This window comes from Ammospiza nelsoni, chromosome 5, assembly GCF_027579445.1.
Source record: "Ammospiza nelsoni isolate bAmmNel1 chromosome 5, bAmmNel1.pri, whole genome shotgun sequence".
Lineage (NCBI taxonomy): Eukaryota > Metazoa > Chordata > Aves > Passeriformes > Passerellidae > Ammospiza > Ammospiza nelsoni.
Window position 1 is genome coordinate 887,372 of NC_080637.1, and position 21,459 is coordinate 908,830.

The 21,459-nt window shown below is 58.3% G+C and overlaps 2 protein-coding genes and 1 long non-coding RNA gene across 3 annotated transcripts; all 3 read left to right on the forward strand.

Annotated features, from left to right (window-relative positions):
- On the forward strand, nt 1–1,946 carry LOC132072970 (uncharacterized). Its single transcript, XR_009418453.1, has 3 exons — nt 1–151; nt 800–925; nt 1,819–1,946. It is a non-coding gene; the product is annotated as an uncharacterized LOC132072970 (long non-coding RNA).
- Nucleotides 1,947–2,858: 912 nt separating this feature from the next.
- TSPAN33 (tetraspanin 33) lies at nt 2,859–7,524 on the forward strand. Its single transcript, XM_059472823.1, has 8 exons — nt 2,859–3,026; nt 4,228–4,285; nt 4,393–4,520; nt 4,629–4,703; nt 4,798–4,893; nt 5,123–5,251; nt 5,869–6,030; nt 6,606–7,524. The coding sequence occupies exons 1-8, from the start codon at nt 2,922–2,924 to the stop codon at nt 6,705–6,707; spliced, it is 855 nt and encodes a 284-aa protein (XP_059328806.1). The 5' UTR covers nt 2,859–2,921; the 3' UTR covers nt 6,708–7,524.
- Nucleotides 7,525–9,541: 2,017 nt separating this feature from the next.
- SMO (smoothened, frizzled class receptor) lies at nt 9,542–16,056 on the forward strand. The gene is made up of 12 exons (XM_059472510.1): nt 9,542–9,791; nt 11,187–11,392; nt 11,914–12,123; nt 12,202–12,374; nt 12,527–12,746; nt 12,835–12,958; nt 13,038–13,130; nt 13,329–13,437; nt 13,606–13,791; nt 14,074–14,222; nt 14,307–14,441; nt 14,640–16,056. The coding sequence occupies exons 1-12, from the start codon at nt 9,542–9,544 to the stop codon at nt 15,140–15,142; spliced, it is 2,358 nt and encodes a 785-aa protein (XP_059328493.1). The 3' UTR covers nt 15,143–16,056.
- The last annotated feature ends 5,403 nt before the right edge of the window (nt 16,057–21,459 follow it).

Here is a 21,459-nt window from a genome sequence, read left to right on the forward strand (position 1 = left end):
GCCTTCTGCGCCGCGGGGACAGGGGACAGCGGCGTGTCCCTGCTGCTGAGGAACCTCAGCGATCCCGATTTCGGCAATTATTCCTGCTACGCCGTCAGTGCTGCTGCCCCGCAGCTCCTGTGCTCCCTGGTGCTGCAGCCCGCCGTGGCAGGTCAGTGGGGCAGGGGTGGCACTGTCCCTTTTGGGGTCCCTCTGCTCCCTGGTGTGTCCAGCCCTGTGTGCTGCCACAATTTGGGGGTGCCCCATTCCCTGCTGTATCTGTCACCTGCCTTGTCCCCTGATCCATCCCTGTCCCCATCTGGGTGGTTCCTCACACTCTTCACCTCAATTTGGGGGCCCCCATTCCCTGACTCATCTGTCACTTCCTCCATCCCCGTCCCCATCTGGGTGCTGCCACAATTTGGGAATGCCCCCAATTCCTTGACCCATCTGTCACCTCCTCTAGCTCTGTCCCCATCTGGGTGATGCCAGGTGTCCCTTCCCTGTTCCCCTGCCATGTTTGGGGTCCCCACAAGGTGTCTGTCCCTTGTCCCACCTGAGCAGTGCCAGGCGTCCTTGCCCTGTTCCCCTGCCATGTTTGGGGTCCCCACATACCCTGATGTGCCCCTTGTCCCTGGTGTGTCTGTCCCTTGTCCCTGGTGTGTCTGTCTGTCCCTGGTGTGTCTGTCCCTTGTCCCTGGTGTGTCTGTCTGTCTCTGGCTGCTCCCCTGGGGCAGTTTGGGGTTCCCCCAGCCTGGCACGGCACAGGGAGGTGGGGGTGGCCCAGCTGGTGTCCCCACGTGCCGGTGTCACCCCGCAGAGGTGCCCAAGGCCGCGGAGCCGGACATGTTCATGGTGATCTGTGTCCTCACGGCCGCCTTCACCGCGGTGGCCATCGGGGTGCTGGTGTGTGCCCGCTGCCAGGGCCACTGCTGGGGGCGCCCAGGTGGGTGTGGGGGGCAGAGGGAGGTGTTTGGGGGGCACAAAAGGGGGTGCTGGGGGGCACAGGGGGTGTTTGGGGATGCTGGGAGCACAAAGGGGGGGTGTTGTGGGATGGGGGCAGCTGGACACCCCCACGTCCACTGGAGATGGGATTCTGTGTGGGGAGGGGATTTCCAGCTCCCGTGTGGGGATGGGGTGGGATGGGATCCATGGGACAGGGCGGGATGGGATGGGATGGGATGGGATGGGATGGGGTGGGATGGGGTGGGATGGGATGGGATCCATGGGATCCATGGGACAGGACGGGACGGGATGGGATGGGATGGGATGGGATCCATGGGACAGGACGGGATGGGATGGGATGGGATGGGATGGGATGGGATGGGATGGGTTGGGATGGGATGGGGTGGGATGGGGTGGGATGGGATCCATGGGATGGGATGGGATAGGGTGGGATGGGATGGGATGGGATGGGGTGGGATGGGACGGGACGGGACGGGACAGGATGGGATGGGATGGGATGGGATCCGGTGGGATGGGACGGGACAGGGTAGGATGGGATGGGACGGGATGGGATGGGACGGGGTGGGATGGGATGGGATGGGAGGGGACGGGATGGGATGGGACGGGGTGGGATGGGATGAGACGGGACAGGACGGGATGGGATGGGATCCATGGGATGGGATCCATGGGATGGGATGGGATGAGGTGGGATCTCTGGGATGGGATGAGGGTGAGGAGGGAATGGGATGGGGATGATGGCAGGGTTGAAGAGAGGGCAGGGAGGAGGACAAGGGTGCAGATGGTGACGGGACAAGGATGGGGACAGGGACAGGGATGGGGACAGTGCTGTGTGGGGCCAGGCTTGTCCCGTGTCCCCAATGTCTGTCCCCTCAGTGCGGGGCCCAGCCCAGGAGCCCGCAGCCATTGCTGCAGGGGAAGAAGGAGAGGTGGCCTTGGGTGACATCAAGAGTGCCAACGCCTGAGGCCACCCCAGCTGGACAGGTCCTCGTGTGACACCGGGGCAGGACATGGCCCCGCCTGCCTCAATGGGGGGGGACGGGGGGGGGCGATGCTCTTAGGTGGGGGTGCAGGATGGGTTTGGGGGTGCAGGATGGGTTTGGGGGGGTTGCACGATGGTTTGGGGTGGGGGGCTCTGCTCGGACCCCCGGGGATGGGCAGGGGACAGCTCAGGGGACCCTCCAGGTGACACCCAAACCCCGGGGTCCCATGGTTGGGGGGCGGCAAACCCGGAGACCCCAAATAAAGAGCATTGCTCCAGAGTGGGGGTGACCCCTCCTTCCACCCATCAGGGGGGCTTGTGGGGGGTGGGGGGGGAATGTTGGGTATGGGGGGACCCTCTTAGGGTTGGAGTGGGGGGTCACAGGGTGTCCCCATTTAGGGACAGGTTGTGGGGTCATGGGGTGTCCCCATTTAGGGAGAGGCTGTGGGGTCCCAGGATGTCCCCGTTTAGGGGTGGCTGTGGGGTCACAGGGGTGTTCCCATTTGGGCACAGGCTATGGGGGTCACGAGGTGTCCCCATTTAGGGACAGGCTGTGGGATCTCAGGGTGTCCCCATTTAGGGACAGGCTGTGGGGTCTCGGGGTCCCCATTTAGCGGTGTCTGTGGGGTCATGGGGTGTCCCTGTTTGGGGACAGGCTGTGGGGTCCCGGGATGTCCCCAAGCGCGCTCGTTCCCTCACGGCCGCTGGGCGGCGCTGTTGGCGGCGGGGCAGGACTGGCCCCGCCCATGGCCCCGCCCACGACTCCGCCCTTTAAACCACGGACAGGTGCTGCAGGGCGGGGCGGGGCCCGCGGGGCTGAGTGACGGGGTGTTTATCCAATGGGAAGGCAGAATGGAGGAGATCCAGCCAATGAGCGGGCGGGAAGGGGAACAGGACCGGGGGCGGGGCTCGGTGGCGCTCGCCGCGGGGCGAAGCGGAGACCGGTCCGGTTCGGCTCCGCTCGGCTCCGTTCGGCTCCGTTCGGCCCCGCTCGGCCATGGCGAAGCGGGCGGCGCTCCCCGTCGGGCCCCTCGGGGACGATTTCTCCTTCGTGAGCCCGGTGGCCAAGTACGTGCTGTTCTTCTTCAACCTGCTCTTCTGGGTGAGTGCGGGGACACCGGGACACCGCGCTCCCGAAGGACGTCCGGACCCGGGGGCTGGCCCCATCCCTGGGACACCGCCGTCCCCGGGACCCCTCATCCCTTGGGAATGTCTCCATCCCTGATCCCTATTGCGACTCCCCATCCCTGGGATCCCACCGGGACCCCCCAGCCCTTGAAATGTCTCCATCCCCGAACCCTTTTGGGACCCCCCATCTTCGGGACCCCCAGCCCTTGGGAATGTCTCCATCCCCGAACCCTTTTGGGACCCCCCATCTTCGGGACCCCCAGCCCTTGGGAATGTCTCCATCCCTGAACCCTATTAGGACCCCCCATCTTCGGGACCCCCAGCCCTTGGGAATGTCTCCATCCCTGAACCCTATTAGGACCCCCCATCTTCGGGACCCCCAGCCCTTGGGAATATCTCCATCCCCGAACCCTATTAGGACCCCCCATCCCCGAGATCCCACTGAGACCTCCAGCCCTTGGAATGTCTCCATCCCTGAACTTTTTTGGGATCCCCCATCCCCAGGGACCCCCGGCCATCTCTCCAGCCCGGGACCTATTTTGGGACCCTGCATTCCCCCAGCCCACCTCCATCCCCAGGATCCCACCGGGATCCCTCTTGTCCCCAGCCCTCCCCAGGGACATCTCCTGCAGGGAAGCCACAGTTTTCCATGTTTAGGAGCCTTTTTAATGATTTTTTTTTTTTTTTTATGTTTTGAGGGATTTTTATGTTTTCGTAAAGTTTTATATTTTGAGTATTATTTTATGTTTCAGGGACTTTTTTTAAAACGTTTCGGAGATTTTTGTACTGCTTGGGAGGTTTGGGGTTTTATTTATGTTTGGGGGTTTTTTCTTTATGTTTGGGGCTTTTGTGGGGGCTTTTTGCAGGGTTTTTTGGTGGGTTATTTCCGTGTTTGCAATCATATTTTTGAGGAAGTTCCTCACTTCCCATAAACCACATTGCTGTGTCCAGCCACCCGTAGAGGAACAGCACTGGCTGGCGAGTGACCTCCCGGGAGGTGGGGACAGAGGTGACCTCCCAGTGGGAGGGGACACGGTGGACACCGTGTGACAAGGGGAAACTGAGGCACAGCGGCTGCAGCTCGGGTGCATCCCTGGCTTTGGGGGGCTGCAGGTGGGGCCGTGGGTGTGGCACAGGGGCGGTGACAGCTGAGGGGTCCCCGTGTCCCTCTGCAGATGATCTCTATGGTGATGGTGGCCGTGGGGGTGTACGCCCGGCTGCTGAAGCACGCAGGTGAGCTCGGGGGTTCCCAGCTGGTTCCAAGCCACCAGCACGGCTGGGGTGGCACGTGGGGTCCTGGGGGTGCCGGCAGTGTGGTGACAGCTCGTTCGTGGTGACAGAGGCGGCCATGGCGTGCCTGGCAGTGGACCCTGCCATCCTCCTCATCGTGGTGGGCGTCCTCACCTTCCTCATCACCTTCTGCGGCTGCGTGGGCTCCCTGCGGGAGAACATCTGCCTGCTGCAGGTGGTGAGTCCTGCCAGGGCTGGGGATCCTGCTGGGGACCCTGCGGCATCTCAGTGCTCCCCTCACCGTCACCTTCCTCTTCCCCTCACCGTCACCTTCCTCTTCCCGCAGTTCTCCGTCTGCCTGACCATCATCTTCCTCCTGCAGCTGGCGGCCGGCGCGCTGGGCTTTGTGTTCTCTGATAAGGTACTGATAAGGGAGGGCACTGGGGGTGCTGGGTGGCCCCAGTCCTGTCCTGCTGGGTGACAGCCTCGCTGCTGTCCCTCTGTTTGTCCCCCAGGCCCGCGAGAAGGTCAGCGAGATCATCAACGGGGCCATCGTGCATTACCGGGACGACCTGGACCTGCAGAACCTCATCGATTTCGGGCAGAAGGAGGTGACAGGGGGGCCTGCAGGGTCGGGATGTCCCCATTTCCATGTCAGCCTTTGATCTGTGGGGTAGCACTGGCTGGGGACATTGGATGGCTCTTCCAAGATGTTCACAGTGGTGTCCTGCCTGTCAGGGGGAGGTTGGGGAGGGCTGGGGGCACAAAGAGCCCTGAGTGTCCTGTCCCCCTGCCTGGGCTGGGGTCCCCTCCCCGCTGAGCTCCGTGTCCTGCCCGCAGTTCAGCTGCTGCGGGGGTGTCTCCTACAAGGACTGGTCCCAGAACATGTACTTCAACTGCACGGCCACCAACCCCAGCCGTGAGCGCTGCTCCGTGCCCTTCTCCTGCTGCCTGCACGATGCTGACCAGGTCTGTGCTGGGGTGGCCTCAGGGGACCCTGCCCATGCCTGTCCTCCCTGCCCTGGGGAGGGGACTCTGCCCGTGCCTGTCCTCCCTGCCCCAGGGACTGGGCTGGGCCTGGAGCCACCCTCTGGGTTTGGGTTCCCCATCCCACCCTCTGGGTTTGGGTTCCCCATCCCACCCTCTGGGTTTGGGTTCCCCATCCCACCCTCTGGGTTTGGGTTCCCCCATCCCACCCTCTGGGTTTGGGTTCCCCCATCCCACCCTCTGGGTTTGGGTTCCCCCGTCCCACCCTCTGGGTTTGGGTTCCCCCGTCCCACCCTCTGGGTTTGGGTTCCCCATCCCACCCTCTGGGTTTGGGTTCCCCATCCCAACCGTTGGGTTTGGGGACTCCTGTGTGGAAATGCTGTGGTGAAGTGGGGGAGAATTCTCCCTCTCCAGAGCTGGAATTGGCTCTTTGGGGCCAGGTGGCTCTGGAGGGACAGTCCCTTCTGTGGGGACACCAACGAAGGGACACCCCACCAAGGCAGGGGCCAGAGCTCCTGGTCACTGCACAGCTGCCCCCCAAGAGCAGGGAGCCCAGTGTGTTCTGTCCCCAGCCCCTCTGTGCTCTGTCCCTGTCCCAGGCTGTCATCAACACCATGTGTGGCCACGGGATGCAGGCCAGGAGCTACCTGGAGGCCAGTGCCTTCATCCACACCAACGGCTGCATCGACAAGCTGGTCAACTGGACCCACAGCAACCTCTTCCTGCTGGGGGGCGTCGCCCTGGGGCTGGCTCTGCCCCAGGTATGGGGCTGGGGCACTGTGGGGGACAAGGGGCCACCCCAGAGCTCTGCTTTGTGGGGCTTTTTTGGGGAGCTGCCTTAATGGGGGCTGGTTGTGAGATGGGGGAGTTGGGATAGGATTTGGGGTGGGGGAGTGACACAAATGTCCGGCACAGGGGGCATGGGGTGACATTGCCTGGTGTCGCTCAGAATCTCCCTCTGCCCTTCCTTTTCCTCCCTCTCCGCCATCCCTCTTGCTCTTTCTCTCCCTTTCCCTCGCTTTTCTCTCCTTCCTCTTCCACTTCCCTCTTCCCCTTCCCTCCCTCTCCCTTTCTCTCCCCTCTTCCTCTTCCCTTTCCCCTTCCTCTCTTATTTCCTTCCCTGTTCCCCTTCCTCTTTCTCTTCCCTTCTCCCCCCTCTTCCTCTTCCCTTCTCCTTCCCCTTTGCCTTCCCTTTATCTCACTTCCCCCTTCCCTCTCCTCCATGTCCCCTTCCTTCTTCCCCTCCCTCTCCCGATCTATCCCCCTTTCCTCTCCCCATCCCTCTGCCTTTCCCACTCCCTCTCTCGTTTCCCTCCCCCGTCCCTCTCCCCTCCAGCTGGTGGGCATCGTCCTGGCGCGGCTCCTCATCAACCAGATCCGCGACCAGATCAAGCTGCAGCTCTACAACCAGCAGCACCGGGCAGACCCCTGGTCCTGAGCCCGCACCCTCCCCGCGGCACGGCGGCGCTCCGGGACCATTCCCGAGCCCCGGGTCGGCGGGGACAGCCCGAGGGGCTCCGCTGGACCACGGGGAATGCAGATCTGCGGTGGCTGCACAGGAGACTCCGTGCCTTTGGCAGCCGGTGCTGGGCTCGGCCTGGAGGTGCTGAGCTGAAGCAGCGCCGGGGAATCGCTGCCTGTCCGTCTGTCCTGCTGGCGCACAAAGCTTCGCACTGGGATGTGCTTCCCCTCCCTGCGAGTGCTGGAGAAGGACGTCTGTCTGTCTGTCTGTCTGTGTGTCCGTGCACCGAGCTGCCTTCACCCAGGCCGGGCTGCGGGGCCGGGGATGTCCCCCCCGTGTCCGGGTGTCCGTCTCGGTGTCGCTGGCCGCGGGGACAGCTGAGGGGGACCGAGGGGCCCGTTCCTTGCCTTTCCCGGACAATAAAGACAGGAGGCCGCACGCTGCGGGCTGTGCCGGGCTGCAGAGGCCGCAGGGGACACGGCGGTGCCTCTGGGGACACAGAGGCCGCGCCAGGCCCTGCGCTGCTGTGAGACCCCAAAACGAGGAGGGAACGCGGCTGAAGGGCCTGGCCCGGCCCCTCGGAGCTGTCGCAAACCGTGGGTGGAGTTTTTGGGGTTGGGTTTTTAGTTTTGGTTTGTTTTTTTGTTTTCTTTTAATGTTCCCTTCGGCTCGGGCTGGGTGGTCCCTCCCGCGGAGGGAGCCGGGATGCGGCCCAGCGCCCGGCTCTTTGTGTGCGGCCGGGACGATTCTCTCCCATAAAAACCCCTTTTTCTGGCTTTTTTCCTCCTCAAAACCCGCCTCATCCCTCCGCCGAAATGGGATTTCTTCCCCCAAAAGCGATTGCTTCTCCGAGCAAGGGCACCTCCCAGCAAAAAAAGTGATTTTTCCATTTTTCCCCCTCCAAAACTCACCTTTTTTCCCCAAAACTTCCCCTCTGAAGAGCTACTTCTTGCCCAAAAATGCAAGTTTACTCTAAAAAGTAGCTGCTCTCCAAAAAAATTACTTTTCCCCCTCAAAATCCCGATCTTTTCTCCCCAAAATCAACTTTTCTTCCCCCAAAAGGGACTTGTCCCCAAAAACAACTTTTCTTTTGTGCCCCCCAAACTGATTTTCTCCCCCCAAAAAAGTAACTTACCCCTAAAAAAGGAACTTTCCTCCACAAATTCAAGTTCTCCCCCAAAATTGCCTTTTCTCCCCTAAAATTGATTTTTTTTTTCCCAAAAAGAGTACCCCCAAAAAAGATGTACCTTTTCCCCCCAGTAAAAGTACCTTTTGCTCCCTAAAAAGTAACTTTTCCCTTAAAAAAGTAACTTATGTTATCCCAAAAGTGGCTTCTTTTCCCCCAAAGGCAACTTGTCACCTCCAAAAAGTAACTTTTCACTCACAGAGGCCTTTTCACCAGAAGGACATTTTATTTCACAGCAAAAAAAGGGATCTTTTTCTCACAAGAAGGAACTTTCCCCTCACAAAATTGATATTTTCCTCATATAAAGTGATGGTTTTGTCACAAAAGTGACTTTTTCTTTTGAAAATTGGACCTTTTTGTCATAAATGTCAACTTTCCCCTCACAAATAGTGACTTTCCTCACAAAAAGGGACTTTTTCTTCAAAACCAGGAACTTTTCCCTCACTATATGTGACATTTTCCTCACAAGTGAATTTTTTCTCATGAAAAGGGAACTTTTTCCTGCCAAAAGTGACTTTTTCCTCCCAAAAGGGATATTTCCCTCACAAAAAGTGACTTTTTTCCTCACGTGGGAGTTTTTCTGTGCAAAAAGGAACTTTTCCCCTCAGAAAAAGGAATATTTTCCCCATAAAATGAGACTTTTTCTCACAAAAAGCCACTTTTTCCTCACTAAAGGAACTTTTTCCTCACAAAGGCCTTTTGTGAGGGGGAGTTTATCCTCCCAAAAAAACTTTTCCCTCACTTTTTAGCGACTTTTTCCCTCACTTTTTAGTGACTTTTTACTCACAAAAAGGAACTTTTCCTCACAAAAAGGAACTTTTCCTAACCAAAAGTGACTCTTTCGTCACGAGAGGAACTTTATCCTCACAAAAGGACACTCTTTCCTTCCAAAAAAAGCATTTCCCCTCACTTTTTAGCGACTTTTTCCTCATAAAAAGGAACTTTTCCTGAACAAAGTGACTCTTTCGCCACGAGAGGAATTTTTTCCTCACAAGAAACTCTTTCCTCCCCCCAAAAAATCACTTCACCTCACTTTTTAGCAACTTTTTCCTCATAGAAAGGAACTTTTCTTCACAAAAAGGAGCTTTCCCTCAGAAAAGGGAACTTTTCCTCAGAAAAAGGAAACTTTTCCCTCACAAAAGGAGACTCTTTCCTTCCAAAAAAAAGCATTTTCCCTCACTTTTTAGCGACTTTTCCCTCATGAAAACGAACTTTTCCTCACAAAAAGGAGCTTTCTCTCAGAAAGGGGAACTTTTCCTCGGAAAAATGCAACTTTTCCTCACCAAAAGTGACTCCTTCCTCACGAGAGGAACTTTTTCCTCACAGAAGGGGACTCTTTCCTCCCCAAAAAAAGCCTTTTCCCTCACTTTCCAGCGACTTTTCCCCTCACAAATCGCGTCTCTTACCCTCCGCAGCGCTTCCCCCGCGGTCCCTCCCTCAGCCCGCCCCGGCGGGGGGCGCGGGCCGGGCCGGGCCGCGGGCGGCGGCGGCGGCGGAGGAGGAGGAGCAGCAGCAGCAGCGGGGCCGCTCCGCTCGCTCCCGGCGAGCCCAACAAAGGCGGCGGGGCCATGGCGGGCCCCTCGCCCCGCTGCGAGCCGCCCTAAGCCCGCCGAGCGCCGCCGCGATGTGGCCGGGCCGCGGCGGGCAGCGCTGGGCGCTGGCGCTGGCCCTGGCGCTGGCCCTGGGCGGGCGCTGCCCCGCCGCCCCCAACGCCTCGGCCGGGCCCCCGCGCTGCCGCCGCCCCGCGCCCTGCGAGCGGCTCCGCTTCGGCGCCTGCCTGGGCTCCGCGCTGCCCTACGCAGCCACCTCCACGCTGCTGGCCACCGACTCCGCCTCGCAGGAGGAGGCGCACGGGAAGCTGCTGCTCTGGTCCGGTACGGACGGGACGGCGCCCGGAGCGGGGAGAGTGCGGGAGAGGCCCGGCGTGGGGCTGGAGGGGGATGGGGAGCGGGGAAGGCGGGGAGAGCTTGGATGGGGGGTTTGCGTGTATTGGGGGGGGCTGGGGATGGGTAAAGTACAGAAAACTTTGTGGAGGGGGTTTGGGGATGGGAAAAGTGTAGAAAACTTAATAGAGTGGAGCTGTGGATGGGTACAGTATAGAAAAGTGCCTAGCAGGGGGCTGGGGATGGATAGAGTATAGAAAACTTTATAGAGAGGGGCTGGGGATGGGTAAAGTATGGAAAACTTTGTAGAGGGGGTTTGGGGATGGGTACAGTACAGAAAACTTCATAGAGGGGGGCTGGAGATGGGTAGAGTATAGAAAACTTCGTGGAGGCGGGCTGGAGATGGGTACAGTATAGAAAACTTCATAGAGGGGGTTTGAGGATGGGTACAGTATAGAAAAGTGCCTAGCAGGGGCCTGGGCATGGGTACAGTATACAAAACTTTATAGAGGGAGGCTGGGGATGGGTGCAGTACAGAAAACTGTTTCAAAACATTGTAGATGGGCACAGTACAGAGAGCAGCTGTAGATTGGGGTACTGGGGGTGGATACGGGATAGCACAGGCCCAGGGGTGGGTGCAGCATAGAAAACTCCACAGTGGATACAGGGGATGGGTACAGTATACAGAGGAGCAGTAGGTTGGGTACAGTGTGGAAAACTGATTGAAAAGGGACTGGAGATGGGTACAGTATAGAAAACTGATTGAAAAGGGATTGGAGATGGGTACAGTATAGAAAACTAATTAAAAAGGGATTGGAGATGGGTACAGTGTAGAAAACTGGTTAAAAAAGGACTGGAGATAGGAGCAGCATGGAGGGGAGCAGTATAGTATATATATATAGCAGTATATATATAGGAGCAGAACGAGGTGCAGTATAGTGGATGTCTGGGGATGGGCACAGCACTGAAACTGTACAACACAGGAGTGGAGATCGTGTAATGTGGAGGGGAGCAGGAGATTGGGGTACAGGGAGGGTGTGGTGTACAGGGGGAACAGGATGGAATGGCCTTAGAGATGGGTACAGCAGGAGGCTGGGGATGGGTGCAGTGTAGAAAATGGTTTATCAGGGGCTGGGGTGGGCACAGTGTGGAGGGGCAGCCCTGGTGATGGGCACGGTGCCCCAGAGGACCCACAGAGGGGTCCCTGTGTTGTGTGGGTGCTGTGGGGATAGCAGGAGAGCCCTACAGAGGGGTCCTGGTGCAGTGTGGGTGCTGTGGGGACAGCTGGAGGGTCCCACAGAGGGGTCCCAGCGCTGTGTGGGTGCTGTGGGGACGGCAGGAGGTGGCCGTGCCGGGGGTGGTGATGGTGCTGTCCCCTCCCCGCAGGCCTGCGCAATGCCCCGCGCTGCTGGGACGTCATCCAGCCCCTGCTGTGCGCTGTGTACATGCCCAAGTGCGAGGATGGGCAGGTGGAGCTGCCCAGCCAGACCCTGTGCCAGGCCACACGGGCACCCTGCACCATCGTGGAGCGTGAGCGTGGCTGGCCCGACTTCCTCAAGTGCACCACGGACCGATTCCCCGAGGGCTGCCCGGTACGGCACGGGCACGGGGAATGCGGGGAAAGGCATTCTCTGCAGGAGAGAAGGGCTGGTGTCTCAGCCTGGAGAAGGGAAGGGTCCAGAGAGAGCTCCCAGCACATTCCAGGGGGCTCCAGCAGAGCTGCAGAGGGACTGGGGACAAGGCCTGCAGGGACAGCACACAGGGAATGGCTCCCACTGCCAGAGGGCAGCCATGGGTGGCATCTTGGCAATGAGGAATTCCTGCCTGGGCTGGCATTGCCACAGCAGCTGGGGCTGCCCCTGCATCCCTGGCAGTGCCCAAGGCCAGGCTGGGCACTGGGGCTGGAGCAGCCTGGGACAGTGGAGGTGTCCCTGCCATGGCAGGGATGGCACTGGAGGGGCTCTGAGGTCCCTTCCCACCCAACCATTCCAGGATTCCCTGGTGATTCTATGGAACCCAGCTGTCCCCTGCCCTCCACAGGGCATCATGTCCATCTTGGCCATGGAGTTATCTCCTCCTCCTCCTCCTCACGGCCTGGTTTCCCCTGTGGCAGAACGAGGTGCAGAACATCAAGTTCAACAGCTCGGGGCAGTGCGAGGCGCCGCTGGTGAGGACGGACAACCCCAAGAGCTGGTACGAGGACGTGGAGGGCTGCGGCATCCAGTGCCAGAACCCGCTGTTCACCGAGAAGGAGCACCGCGAGATGCACGTCTACATCGCCGCCTTCAGCTCCGTCACCATCTTCTGCACCTTCTTCACCCTGGTGAGACCCAGGCTCCCTTTGGGCAGCTGTCCCCAAAACAGGATGGGCACCAAGTTGTCGCTTTCTCCACCCCTCCAGGCCACGTTTGTCGCTGACTGGAGGAACTCCAACCGCTACCCCGCCGTAATCCTGTTCTACGTCAATGCCTGCTTTTTCGTGGGCAGCATTGGTTGGCTGGCACAGTTCATGGACGGTGCCCGCGACGAGATCGTGTGCCGGGCCGATGGCACCATGCGGCTGGGCGAGCCCACGTAAGTGTCACCTCTGTCCCCAGAGCTGTCCCCAACACCAAGGAGGGCTCTCGGGGTTCGCTGGCCTCCTGGGAGCACAGAGGGTGAGACCCCCGTGCTCCTGCGTGTCCCCTCACAGGGGTGGGTGACATTCTTGCCTCACCTCTCCGCAGCTCCAACGAGACGCTGTCCTGCGTCATCATCTTTGTCATCGTGTACTACTCGCTGATGTCGGGTGTCATCTGGTTTGTCATGCTCACCTACGCCTGGCACACGTCCTTCAAGGCCCTGGGCACCACCTACCAGCCACTGCTGGGCAAGACCTCCTACTTCCACCTCATCACCTGGTCCATCCCCTTCGTGCTCACCGTGGCCATCCTGGCCGTGGCGCAGGTAACGGGGTGAGCACCATCAGGGGATGGTGTCTCAGGGTGACGCCGCAGCCAGCTGACCCTCCTGTCCCTGTCCCTGTACCTGCCAGGTGGACGGTGACTCTGTCAGTGGCATCTGCTTCGTGGGCTACAAGAACTACCGCTACCGAGCCGGCTTCGTGCTGGCCCCCATCGGGCTCGTGCTCATCGTGGGGGGCTATTTCCTCATCCGGGGTAGGTGTGCTTCTGCTCTGGGAGGGGACAGGGTCACCGTGGGTGTCCCCACACCCTGACCCCCTTGTCCTCCCCACAGGGGTCATGACACTCTTCTCCATCAAGAGCAACCACCCCGGGCTGCTGAGCGAGAAGGCGGCCAGCAAGATCAACGAGACCATGCTGCGCCTGGGTGAGGGCTGCACCGACACTTCCCCAGGGAATCCGGGTGGGAACGGGGACATTTTGTCCCTTGAAGTCACACAGCCCCTTCCCGGGGTGGCAGCAGCGGGGGACAAAGCTGTGGTGGTTGTGGTGGCACAGCCCCAGTGCAGTGTCTTTGTCTCGGTGCCACTGGAGTTTGGCTGGAGTTCATCCCTTTCTCTTCCAGGCATTTTTGGCTTCTTGGCCTTTGGCTTTGTCTTCATCACCTTTGGCTGCCACTTCTATGACTTCTTCAACCAGGCCGAGTGGGAGCGCAGCTTCCGGGAATACGTCCTGTGAGTGGGACAGGGACAGGGTGACTGGGACACGGTGACACCACAGTGTGGACAGCCCCACATCCCCCGTGAGCGGTGCCACCACCTCACCCTGCAGGGCTGTGGGGGCTGTGGGGGCTGTGGGCTGTCCCTGCTCCTTATGGCCACTGTCCCCATGTGTCCCCACAGGTGTGAGGCCAACGTGACCATCGCCACGCAGACCAACAAGCCCATCCCCGACTGCGAGATCAAGAACCGGCCGAGCCTGCTGGTGGAGAAGATCAACCTCTTCGCCATGTTCGGCACCGGCGTCTCCATGAGCACCTGGGTCTGGACCAAGGCCACCCTGCTCATCTGGAAGCGCACCTGGTGCAGGTGGGACCCCGAGGGTGTCACCCCAGCTCCCTGGAGCCCTTCCTGCCCCATCCAGTGGGATGGTGGAGGACATTCCCAGATGTTTGTCCCTCAGCTCGATGGGTTGTGGGCTCACAGCAGCTCAGGAACGGGGTGGCCTCTCCCATGTGGAGTTTTGGGACACCTCCATCCCCAAGTCCATTCCCCAGTCCGGTGTCCCCATGTGCAGGAGGGGGAGCTGGGCAGGGTCCCTGTGCCCCCAACTGTGACAGCTGTGCCCCCCTGTCCCCTCTGTGTCCCCAGGCTGACGGGGCAGAGCGACGACCAGCCCAAGAGGATCAAGAAGAGCAAGATGATCGCCAAGGCCTTCTCCAAGCGCAAGGAGCTGCTGCGCGACCCGGGCCAGGAGCTGTCCTTCAGCATGCACACCGTGTCCCACGACGGCCCCGTGGGTGCGTGCCCGGGGCAGGGGATGTCCCCATCAGCCCCCCAGAGTCCTCGAAGCCCCCCTTGACCAGATCCCCCTGTCCCTACAGCCGGATTGGCGTTCAACATCAATGAGCCATCAGCCGACGTGTCCTCGGCGTGGGCCCAGCATGTCACCAAGATGGTGGCCAGGAGAGGAGCCATCCTGCCCCAGGACATCTCCGTGACACCCGTGGCGACACCTGGCAAGTCCTTGGGGACCTCGTGGGGAATGTCTGGCACATGAGCCAGGCTGGGGGTGTGCAGGGAGGGTGTACTCAGGTTGACGAAATGTTTGGGATCGATCCCTGTGGGATCAGGTGGGTGGCAGGGGTCGCTGGGGGGATGGTGGAGGGCACAGGTGGGACGTGGCCACTCACAGCCACCTCACCCACGTCCCCCAGTGCCACCAGAGGAGAGGGCCAACCTGTGGGTGGTGGAGGCCGACGTGTCCCCGGAGCTGCAGAAGCGCAGCGGCCGCAAGAAGAAGCGGAGGAAGAAGAAGAAGGAGGTGACCCCGGACCCCGAGCGCTGCCCGGGGCACCTCGCCGTCCCCAGCTCCGTCCCTCACCTGCCCCGCCTGCCCGCCCAGCCCTGCCTGGTGGCCTTTGCCCCCGATGTGCTGCCAGCCGTCCAGCCCGATGCCACCTTCCCCGGGGGCGCGTGGGACGGGCGCGGGCGCAGGGCCAACGTGCTGCACGTCATCAGCAACCCCTTCTGCCCCGAGAGCGGCGCCGCCGAGCCCGAGGGCTGGCACCGCCACCGCCACCATGGGGGCGCCCTGTGGCCCCCCCAGCCCGGCCCTCTGGCCCCCAGGACTCAGGGCTGCCGGGCAGGGCTGGCCCCCATCCACTCCCGGACCAACCTGGTGGACGCGGAGCTGCTGGAGCCCGACTCGGACTTCTGATCCCAGAGGGATGTGGGGGCACCAAACCCGCCCGATCCCACGGGGATCATCCCAAATGTCCCACCCACCTGAGCACGTCCCGTTTCTCCCCTTGGAGGATTTGTCTCCGTGCACTTCCCAGCCTGGAGAGGTTTTGGGATTCCCTCCAGCGTCACCGGGAGAAAGGAGCTGGCAGTGGGACAAGCCCCGGCTCCCACAGGGATTTAGGGACCGGGGGGACACCTGGGGACAGCCTAGATCAGGGTAGATTTGGGGCAGCCCTGCCCCACCCACGGCTAGAGGTACGTAGAGCTCACCCCCAATTTGTGCCAATAGCAAATTTTTTAAAATTTCTGATTTTTTTAATGTTTGTATCGTGGTGCCTCTGCTCGGGGTGAGCCCAGTCAGGGGCAGCAGCAGCAGCAGCAGCAGCAGCAGCAGCATCATCCCTGGTGTGCACCCCTGTTTTGGGTTCACCCCAATCCCTTCCGTGACCCCAAAGTGCCTTCCAGCTCCCCAGAGAGCTGAGCCAGACCCAGATCAGGATTAGTGGGGTGGCAGCACCAGGGAGATGGGACAGGAAGTGCCTTGGGCTGTCTGGGTGCTCCTGAGCAAAAAAAATAACCCCAGAAACCTCGGGGTGCCCGAGGTGAATCAGGGTCAGCAACCCCCAGAGCAAAGCTTTTTTTTAATTATTTTTTTAGGATAAAAGAAATAAAAATCAAGTCACAGCAAAGCCAGCGGAGCCCTGGGGAAGGAGGGCTCCAGTCCCTGCTGGTGTTTGGATTTTCCTTATTTTTATTAAGTCCTGGTAGGCTCCTGGCTTTTATTTTTTTTCTTTTTTTTTTTTGCTATCCCAGTGACCTCCACGGGTTCATTTTTGCTGTGTAAAGGAAAAACACTCCTGTATCAGTATTAAATTTACAGATTTTCAATCCTAGTGGCTGCTCTGGGCTCTTTTGGGGAGGGATCCATGCGGGAAAACATTGGGGGGGGGGAGTTGTCCTTTCTCCTAAAAACCCTCTTGCTTTAAAGTGTTTCAAATGGCTTTAAAGCACCTTAAAATGTTTCAAACTACTTTAAAGCACATTAAAAACTGCTTTAAAGTGCTTTGAGCCCCCTGTTCCACCTGCAGGATGGAGCTCTGAGGGGCTGGAAATGCCCTCGGGGGCCGTGGGGACACTTTTGGTGACAACTGGGCAATTTTGGGGACAAATGGGGCCTTTGCCAGCAGGTGGCATCACGGGCTAAAATATCCCCCAAACCCCCAAAATGTGGGGCTACCCAAATTTTGGGGTGTTCCTGGGTAGGGTCCCACTGAGGCATCTGAAGCTTCCCACGGTGCTGGTGCTTTTTTGGGGGAGAAAAATGCTGCTTTTGGAAAAGATCCTTTTTTTGTTTTGCTTGAAAGCCATGCAGCTGCAGGGTTTGGTTATCCTGCAAACCAGACCCTGAAATTTAGCTGGAATTGGTCAGTGAAAATTGCATTTTTCAGGGTTTGTTATTTTTTTTTTGGGCTGACCCTGCTACAGAGTCAAAGCTGGATTGTCCAGGATGAAACAAAATATTTCTCTTTATCTCCCTTTTCTGGGTTTTTTTATATATTTTATTTTGTGGCTTTCTTAGTTAAAACCCCAGTTCTAACAAAACTATTTGCTGTTTGAAACCGAAAAACTCACATTATTTTAACTTCGGAAGCAGCAGGAGATGTGCTGACAACCTTACATCCCCTCCCAAAAAACCTCACCTTGACTTGGTGCAGGGGGAGAAAATTTTGAAGGAAGAAAACAGCCCCAGTTTGCCAAAATCCAGCAAATTCCCCTGAAATATCCTTAGGGAAAAGCTCCAGCACTCCCATGGGAGGTGCAGGAGGGCGAAGCACAGAGGGTCACACATCTCCCAGCACCCGCATTGGTTTCTCTGGGGAAAAACGGGGGAATTTCAGGAAATTTGGGTGATACTCCCTGTGGATTCACTGAACCACTGATCCCCAGGGAGAAATTGGCATTTTCCACCCATCTGGTGGAATTAAAAGGATGAAATCTCAGTTGGAACAGAAAACGACCTGGAAAATGCAGGTTTTTCCTCCTGTTCTACCTCGATTCTGTTTGTGGGAGAGACCAAACTCTGCTGTGGATCTGCACCAGCCACGGCTGTCAAGGAGAGGAATTTTGCTTTTCCAAGGCTGTTTTCTCCCAGATTTCCAGGCAAAGCCAATCCAAGCTGGTGTCAGGAGCAGGGGAAGGAGCCAGCCCTGAGCTGCCTGCATCTCACAGAGCCCCAATTGTTGGAGCCTCCCTGCCCAAACAGCCTCTCCCTCCTCTCCTGATACCCGTTGTTTTCCCAGCTAAATCACCAGGCACGGCCTGGATCCCTGGGATAACCTCTCTGTGCTCTCCCTGCTGCCTCAGGGTTTGGATTTTATATTTTTCCCATTCTGAGCTGCTTTAGTGTGCAGTTCTGAGCTCCATATTACGGGATGGTGAGCTGTGTGCACAGAGCAGGGAGACAAAACAATTCCTGCTCCAGCTGGGCACCAAGGACAAATGCCCCAAATCTCAGCCCAGGAGCACAAACCCCGTGGGCTGGAGAGAGAAAAACAAGCAGGGTGGGACTGCCTGGGCTAAAGCTGCAATGGGACAATGAACTGCAAGGTGCAAATGGAGCAGAGCTGATCCCAGGGACAGACCCCGGCAGCGCTCGTGCATTTTGGGGCCGTTTTGGGTCATCTTGGGTGCAGCCCTGGCTGGACTCTGGTGCTGCCCAAGGGGGATCCATGGATCCTTTCCATAAATCCCTGCTTTATTCTGGAACTCTGCCCAGCCTCTGCTCCAGGTCTGATTCTCAAGGCATCAGCCCTGGGATTTATGGACATTCAGCAGGAGGAGTTTTGGGGGTGCTGGCAGCAGCACAGGGCAGGAAAACACCATCCCTGCCAATCTCCTGATTTTGGGAATATCCTTTAAAAGGTGAGGAAGATACCACGCTGAGCCAGGTGGGCTCAGGGTCAGGATTTTGCCCTGGTCAAGGACGTGCAAAACAACCTGGGATCTTTTTGTGGGGTCTGTGGGATCTCAGATGATAAATTCTGGAGGATTTCTCTATTTCCAGGGCAGCACCAGCTCCTCTCCTCAGCAGAGGAGAACTCAGGCTCTGGATTTTGCCTTGGCCCAAACACCCTGGTGGGGTTTTTTTGTGGCATCTGTGATGATAAATTCTGGAGGATTTCTTCATTCCAGGGCAGCACCAGCTCCTCTCCTCAGCAGAGAAGGATCGGGGTTGGGATTTCGAATTTGTGAGGGGTTTGCAAAACAACCTGCTGGGTTTTTTGTGGGATCTATGGTACCTGGAAATGATAAAATCTGGAGGATTTCTCTATTTCCAGGTCGGCACAAGCTCCTCTCTTCAGCAGAGGAGAACTCGGAGTCAGGATTTTGCCTTGGCCAAAACAACCTGGTGGGGTTTTTGTGGGATCTGTGGCACCAGGAAATGACAAATTCTGGAGGGTTTCTCTATTTCCAAGGCAGCACAAGCTCCTCTCCTCAGGAGAGGAAGATCAGGGCCGGGATTTTACACAATGTCAGGGGTTTGCAGAACACCTGGTGGGTTTTTGGTGCGATCTGAGATGACAAATCCCGGAGGATTTCCGCCCCTCAGGTCAGCACCGCCTCCCCGGCTCAGCAGAACCGCGGCGCTGCAGCGGCCCCGACCTTTCCTGCTCTCCGTGGAAGGGGAGGGATTTTCCTCCAGCCTCAAATCCCTCCCAGACCAAAGAGTTCCCGTTCCAGAGGGCGGTGCTGAGCCGGGATCAGCCCCCAGCCGGAGTTCTGGGATCGCGGGGAGAGGCAGGGATGAGCTGCGGGCTCAGATCCCGTTCAGCAGGAATTTACCTCGGGAATTGTGCTCACCACACTGCTGGCACACAGGGATGTGCTGCTTCTCCTTTAGCTGAGACCCCCTCTGGAATTCCTGCCCCTCTCCCATCCCTCTTTCCTCCCTGGAATCCTCCCTCAGCTTCTCCATCAGCTGCTTCCATCTCTCCCCTCCCTCCTGGGTTTTGGGGAGGTCTCTGGAGAATTCCTTCCCTCCCTCCTCTCATCCCAAACACCGAGCTCGCCTGGGATTTGAGAGTTTCCTCTCCTCTATCTCATCCCAAACACCGAGCTCACCTGGGGTTTGAGAGTTTCCTCTCCTCTATCTCATCCCAAACACCGAGCTCACCTGGGGTTTGAGAGTTTCCTCTCCTCCAGCTCATCCCAAACACTGAGCTCACCTGGGGTTTGAGAGTTTCCTCTCCTCTATCTCATCCCAAACACCGAGCTCACCTGGGGTTTGAGAGTTTCCTCTCCTCCAGCTCATCCCAAACACTGAGCTCACCTGGGGTTTGAGAGTTTCCTCTCCTCTATCTCATCCCAAACACTGAGCTCACCTGGGGTTTGAGAGTTTCCTCTCCTCCTCATCCCAAACACTGAGCTCACCTGGGGTTTGAGAGTTTCCTCTCCTCCTCATCCCAAACACCGAGCTCACCTGGGGTTTGAGAGTTTCCTCTATCTCATCCCAAACACCGAGCTCACCTGGGGTTTGAGAGTTTCCTCTATCTCATCCCAAACACCGAGCTCACCTGGGGTTTGAGAGTTTCCTCTATCTCATCCCAAACACCGAGCTCACCTGGGGTTTGAGAGTTTCCTCTCCTCTATCTCATCCCAAACACCGAGCTCACCTGGGGTTTGAGTTTCCTCTCCTCCAGCTCATCCCAAACACTGAGCTCACCTGGGGTTTGAGAGTTTCCTCTATCTCATCCCAAACACTGAGCTCACCTGAGGTTTGAGAGTTTCCTCTCCTCCAGCTCATCCCAAACACTGAGCTCACCTGGGATTTGAGTTTCCTCTCTATCTCATCCCAAACACTGAGCTCGCCTGGGATTTGAGAGTTTCCTCTCCTCCTCATCCCAAACACCGAGCTCACCTGGGGTTTGAGTTTCCTCTCCATCTCATCCCAAACACTGAGCCCCCCCAGGCTTTGAGAGTTTCCTCTCCTCCATCTCATCCCAAACACTCAGCTCGCCCAGGGTTTGGGAATTGGGCACTTGAGAATTGGAATTGGCACTTGAGAATTGAGAATTAATTAAGCTCTCGCCCACCAACAGCTCCAAGTTCTTCTCTCAGAGCTGATCTCAGTCAATACCAATAATAAAAGGATGGGTTTGTATTCCAGGAGAGGCACATTCACAGAGAAACGGATTTAGAAAAGGTGGTAAAATTTAAATCATTAAATATGAATCATGAATCTGGTGGTTTATTACTGATTTGTGCCTGCAGGCTGAGCTCAGTGCCTGGCAGGACAGCAAGTCCCAGGAGTTTGGATGGCACATTCCCCATGCCAGGATGTTGTGGCTCCTCATTCCCATGGGTTTTCCTGGCGTTGGTTGGGATTGATGGTCCAGGAGGGCTTTCCCAACCCTTTTGGCTCTGAAATTCCATCATTTTGACCATTGGGATGACCTTGGTGGGACATCCATCCTTGCTGGGGGCACTTGGGGACACAGACCAGTGGTGACCTTGTAGTGGTTGGGTTTCATTGTCTGGGAGGGTTTTTCCAACCCCTTTGGCTCTGAAATTCCATAATTTTGGTCCAGACCTGGGGAGCTGCCTGGCCAGGCCATGGCACCATGGGGACATCAAGGCCTGTGCCAGATTGAGTCCAGAGAAGGGACAAAGGAGCTGGGGAAGGGTCTGGAGCCCCAGAAGGGCTGAGGGAGCTGGGCAGGGGCTGAGCCTGGAGCAAAGGAGGCTCAGGGGCCCTTGTGGCTCTGCACAAGTCCCTGCCAGGAGGGCACAGCCGGGGGGAACAGGGACAGGAGCAGAGGGAGCGGCCTCAGGCTGGGCCAGGGGAGGTGAGGTTGGACACCAGCAGGAATTTCCCCATGGAAAGGGGGTCAGGCCCTGGCAGGGGCTGCCCAGGGAGCTTTGGAGCGCCCATCCATGGGGGTGTCCCAGGAATCCCCGGATGTGGCACTCAGGGCTCTGGGCTGGTGACATAAAGTGGAGATCAGGCACACCTTGGTCTCGATGGTCTTGTGCAACCTCAGTGCTCCTGCGATTCCGTGCCCAGCGGCTGAAACACTGCAAATTCACCAAAACCTGAAAAAAGAGCCAAACGCCTACACGATGCGGGTGGCCCCGCGCGGACTACAACTCCCAGCAATCCCCGCGCGGGCCCGCAGGGGGTGCCGGGAATTGTAGTCGCGACCGGGCGGAGCCGGGGCGGGAGGACTCCATGTCCCAGCGCGCAGTGCGGCAGTGAGGGCGGCGGGGCGGGGCGAGGCGGGGCCGGCGGCC

What these genes read in the sequence shown, in the direction of transcription:
- TSPAN33 (XM_059472823.1), top strand. Translation starts at nt 2,922, where the DNA reads ATGGCGAAGCGGGCGGCGCTCCCCGTCGGGCCCCTCGGGGACGATTTC. An exon ending in TCGATTTCGGGCAGAAGGAG is followed by an intron (nt 4,894 to 5,122) that starts GTGACAGGGGGG and finishes TCCTGCCCGCAG; the next exon opens with TTCAGCTGCTGCGGGGGTGT. An exon ending in TGGGGCTGGCTCTGCCCCAG is followed by an intron (nt 6,031 to 6,605) that starts GTATGGGGCTGG and finishes TCTCCCCTCCAG; the next exon opens with CTGGTGGGCATCGTCCTGGC.
- SMO (XM_059472510.1), top strand. Translation starts at nt 9,542, where the DNA reads ATGTGGCCGGGCCGCGGCGGGCAGCGCTGGGCGCTGGCGCTGGCCCTG. An exon ending in ATGCGGCTGGGCGAGCCCAC is followed by an intron (nt 12,375 to 12,526) that starts GTAAGTGTCACC and finishes ACCTCTCCGCAG; the next exon opens with CTCCAACGAGACGCTGTCCT. An exon ending in CGAGACCATGCTGCGCCTGG is followed by an intron (nt 13,131 to 13,328) that starts GTGAGGGCTGCA and finishes TTTCTCTTCCAG; the next exon opens with GCATTTTTGGCTTCTTGGCC.